This window comes from Rutidosis leptorrhynchoides, chromosome 4, assembly GCF_046630445.1.
Source record: "Rutidosis leptorrhynchoides isolate AG116_Rl617_1_P2 chromosome 4, CSIRO_AGI_Rlap_v1, whole genome shotgun sequence".
Taxonomy (NCBI): Eukaryota; Viridiplantae; Streptophyta; class Magnoliopsida; order Asterales; family Asteraceae; genus Rutidosis; species Rutidosis leptorrhynchoides.
The window spans coordinates 377,443,919-377,448,315 of record NC_092336.1 but is presented as its reverse complement, the minus strand read 5'-3'; the positions used below and the strand labels follow the sequence as shown (position 1 = coordinate 377,448,315).

General features: G+C 44.6%; 1 protein-coding gene across 1 annotated transcript; it reads left to right on the top strand.

Moving 5' to 3' along the window:
* The first annotated feature begins 1,641 nt into the window (after nucleotides 1–1,641).
* On the top strand, nucleotides 1,642–2,139 carry LOC139841852 (uncharacterized). The gene has a single exon (XM_071832045.1). The coding sequence runs from the start codon at nucleotides 1,642–1,644 to the stop codon at nucleotides 2,137–2,139; it is 498 nt and encodes a 165-aa protein (XP_071688146.1).
* The last annotated feature ends 2,258 nt before the right edge of the window (nucleotides 2,140–4,397 follow it).

Genomic DNA, 4,397 nt, shown 5'->3' with positions numbered 1-4,397 from the left:
GTGAAACTCTGATACTCTAACTTGCGGTGTCTAAAGAAGCTGTTAGCTCCGTCCTTGTTACCGAAAGAGGATATGCTCAAATGCCAATATACTTCGTCAGCAATGCACTATCAGGAAGCGAGTTAAACTATCTCCCCATAGAAAAACTCGTGTACGCACTTGTCGTCACTTCCCGCCGCTTGCGCCGGTATTTCCAAGCGTATCCAATTACGGTACTCACCGACCAACCTATTCGACAACTACTCTACAAGCCAGAGATATCGGGAAGACTGGCCAAATGGGCAATAGAGCTAGGCGAACATGAAATCACTTAATGCGCTAGAAGCGCTATTAAGGGACAGGTAATGGTCGACTATCTGGCTGAAACAACCGCTGATAACCCGATAATCTGCGACCCTGAAAAACTCCCCGCACCCTCTCCCAAACTATGGGAGCTCTATACCGATGGCGCAGCAAGCTCAGAGGGCGCCGTGGCAGGTTTAATCCTCACGGGCTCGCATCAGGAATAGCACACATACGCGCTACGGTTCAACTTTAGGGTGGCAAACAATGAGGTGGAATATGAGGCATTACTGGAAGGGATGTGTATAGCCCAAGATTTGGGAGTAAAAAAGTTACAAGCCTATGTGGACTTGCAGTTAGTCGCTAATCAGATAAACGGAACGTTCGACGCCAATGACAAGTCCATGCAATCATACATGGCTCTGGTCCACTCTCTAGCAGATACATTCGTCAAGTTCCGGATCAGTCAAATCCCTAGGAGTCAGAATAAACAGGCGGACGTACTTAGTAAATTGGCAACTCTCACCTTCAACCATTTGGAAAAGAAGATACTACTAGAGCAAGTTTTCAAGAAATCCACTGAGCCTGAGGTAATGATTGCGTCTGTTGAAGAGGAAGAAGCGACTTGGATGACATACATCATAGAGTTCCTGTGAACTGGGTCCTTACCTGAAAACGAGAAAGAAGCAATGAAGATCAGGGTGAATGCGCCAAATTACGAATTGAGAGGGGAGGTCGTATAGCGAAAATCTTATCTTGGTGCGTCTTTGCACTGTGTAGGACCCAGGGACGCCGCTACGATTATCGATGAGATTCACAAAGGATCTTGTGGATTACACTCTGGATCGAGGACAGTCATTGAGAGGATCAAGCGACTAATGTATTATTGGCCCAGAATGTACGCTGACAAGGCAAAAAGAATAAGAGTTTGCCAAGAATGTCAATTACACGTACCAGTTAGCAGAGAGCCGCAACACCTTATGATACCTACCACGTCACCATGGCCGTTCTGCAAATGGGCTATCGACATAGTAGGACCTTTCCCAAAGGGCGTTGGGAACGCTGAATACCTAGTGGTTGCTATCAACTTCTTCACCAAATGGGTGGAAGCGAAACCATTGCGCACCATCACTAGTAAACAGATCAGAGATTTTTCTGGGAAAGCATTGTATGTAGGTTCAGAATACCTAACAAAATTGTCAGCGACAATGGCATACGATTCGAAAGTAATCCCTTCCGCAGCTGGTGTCAGGATTTGACATCAAGCAACGTTTCACCTCCGTCGCACACCCACAGGCCAATGGCCAATGCGAAGTCACGGACAGGGATATCGTGCACGCTATAAAAGCAAGGTTAGGAATGAAGTGCAGCGGATGGGTGGATGAGCTACCCAAAGTCCTATGGACACAAAGAACGACGCACAAGAATAACACAAGAGAAACACCGTTCAGTTTGGTATACGGTTCAAAGGCGGTAATCCCGGTGGAAATAAATGTCCCAACAGTAAGAATTCTGTCATACATTGAGGGTGAAAATGAGGAAAGGTTGCGTACCAATTTGAATTACGAGGAGGAGCACAGGGAAATGGCCGCAATCCGCAAAGCCACCAACAAACGGTGCATTGCAAAATACTACGACAAACGCGTACGGGCAAAGACATACATGGTAGGAGATCTTGTGTGGTGCGACAACCAAGCAAGCAGGGCCCAAAATACTGGGAAGTTGGGGCCAAACTGGGAGGGACCTTATAGGGTCATTGGAATCAGTAACACTGGAACTTACAAACTGGCAGAGCTTAAGGGAAATCTAATCAAGCGGACCTGGTATGCTACCGCGCTTAAAAAATGTTACATGTAATATAGAAATTAGGAGAATTGATTACTCACCTACTTTGTCTAAATTGACATGTAATTACTAAACTACGCACCTTTATAGGTCGACTGTGTACTACGTTACAATTATATTAAAGCAACGAGTAATTTTTAGTCGATTATTTCTTGTACCATCGGAAGAAGAATAGCTACTTGACTCAACTCCACGATCACAGTAATATACTAGTGCGTTCCAGCCTCTTTAAGGGATGACTTTCCCTAGCTCCCATGCGGTAGAAGTCTGTTTGGCAATAGACTATACTATTTACCGGAGAGCGACGGTCATTGGGTTGATCTAGTTCCTAGACCTAGAGATCTGCAAGTCATGACTATAAATGAAAAAGTGTTGGTCGCGCTTGAACCCAGTCCCAAACTAACGTTTGGAAGACTCTTAGACGCGACTACATGGGCGCGATCTAGGTGTGTATTGAGTGCACACCAATACACTCAAATACTCACAACGATACGCCAATGGTGCAAATCAAAAAAGGTTATCGATAACAAAAACAATAATACGAGCAATTTATACGCCAGAAATATTAAATCACAGTAATGCAGTTTTATTTCATAAAAATGCACATGTTACAAAATATTACATGCGCCATAAGGCATTATGACATTACAAAGCAAGCTTACAACTTAGAATCCACCAAATCTTACGCTGTCACTTGCGAATGAAGCCGAGGAATAGGAATATGGCGTAAGGCCATGCAAGCAACCCTGGCAGTCTCGGGCGCCTCAGGAATGAGGCAATCCTGGATGGCTATAGGGAGAACGGTGGGTAACTAAATATGCTCCTTTATAATATCCCAAAAGTGAAGGCGTTCGACATCTTGTATGGCCTTCAAAGCATCCTCATATCGATCATTTACAGCATTGTTGTTCATAGCGTGGTCCACTATGCGCGGGAGACTTGTTCATGTACCTCTAACTCATAAACCGCGGACTTCGCCCGACGTTCTGAATCGGCGCACTGAACCCTAAGCACGCGAATAGTTTCCTCATGATCACTATTTTGATGATTGGCACAATCTAGTTGCGCCTGCATCTTTTTATTAACCTGTTGCGCCCTATCAAGTTTACCGTAAAGGCTCATCACTATGTTTCTCATTATAGACATTTCGTCGCTAGAAGACCCATTGCTTGGCTTGGGGTTCTGAGCACTCTTACCACTTGCAGAACTCGCCGATTTAGGGCCTTGTTTTTCAACAGAAGAATAACTATCCACTTGGATGGGGGACGGATGAGATTGATTCATGTCCCCTTATGCATAAGACTCGCGTCCGACATCTGTTTGAAAAGAACAAGGATGAATAACAATTAACGCAAGCAAAATACACGACAAAGGAAGCACCGAACGTACCAGTACGAGCGCATTTTGATGAAGAAGGAGTGGTTGGTCTCTTGCGCTTCTTTTGAACAGACGCGTCACTATGTAAGGGAACAAGTTTCCCAAGAGGACACCGCTTTGGTAAATCAGCATATTGCGTTACAGCTTTCTTCTTCTTTATCTTGCGCAAAGAACTAGAAGTAGAGGCGACAGTAACAGGGCGCTTAGCCGAAAAGCCTTTCCTCAAAGGCATACGGTCAACCGCCACAGATGCGGAAGAAGATAATTCAAGATACTCGGAGAAGGGAATTGCTGCCTAGATAAACAAAAACCATTAAGAATGAAGTAGAAGAAGAGAAAGTTGAAGGTTCTACCTACCTTGAAGATGGCGGCTAAAGTGAGGATAATAGCTGGGGTCCGGCCAATGCTTGGATATCCCCCAGCATACAACACGTTATTGCTATACGCACGTAAGGGAAGAGTGCAACCTACGTATTTATCCAACATTGATTGCTCGCTTGAACTCAGAGGCGGCGCCGAATTCAAGCTACTGTCAAAACCATACTGCCAGAAGCCTACATTTGAAAAATCCAAAGGTATGAAGGTGTTATCCACAAAAAGTAGCGTTCTTTCTAATCTGGTGGGCTTTCCTCTGTTGGTTCACCAGTAAAATGAATATTGTCACGAAAAGCGAACAAGCCCGTATCGAGTCGCTCAAAAGAAAATATATTCTTAAATCGATTAACTGTAGGAATAAAATCATGTGCCTTACACACACATCTGGATTACAATGAGGCAACAAGTGCTATTCGGATCCAGCTGACCCACACCTATGTTGAAATGAGAAAGTGTGCGCATGAGGAAATTTGTGGGTGAATGCGCAGATTCCCCCGCTCAAAAACTACGCTATACAC

What these genes read in the sequence shown, in the direction of transcription:
- LOC139841852 (XM_071832045.1), top strand. Translation starts at nt 1,642, where the DNA reads ATGAAGTGCAGCGGATGGGTGGATGAGCTACCCAAAGTCCTATGGACA.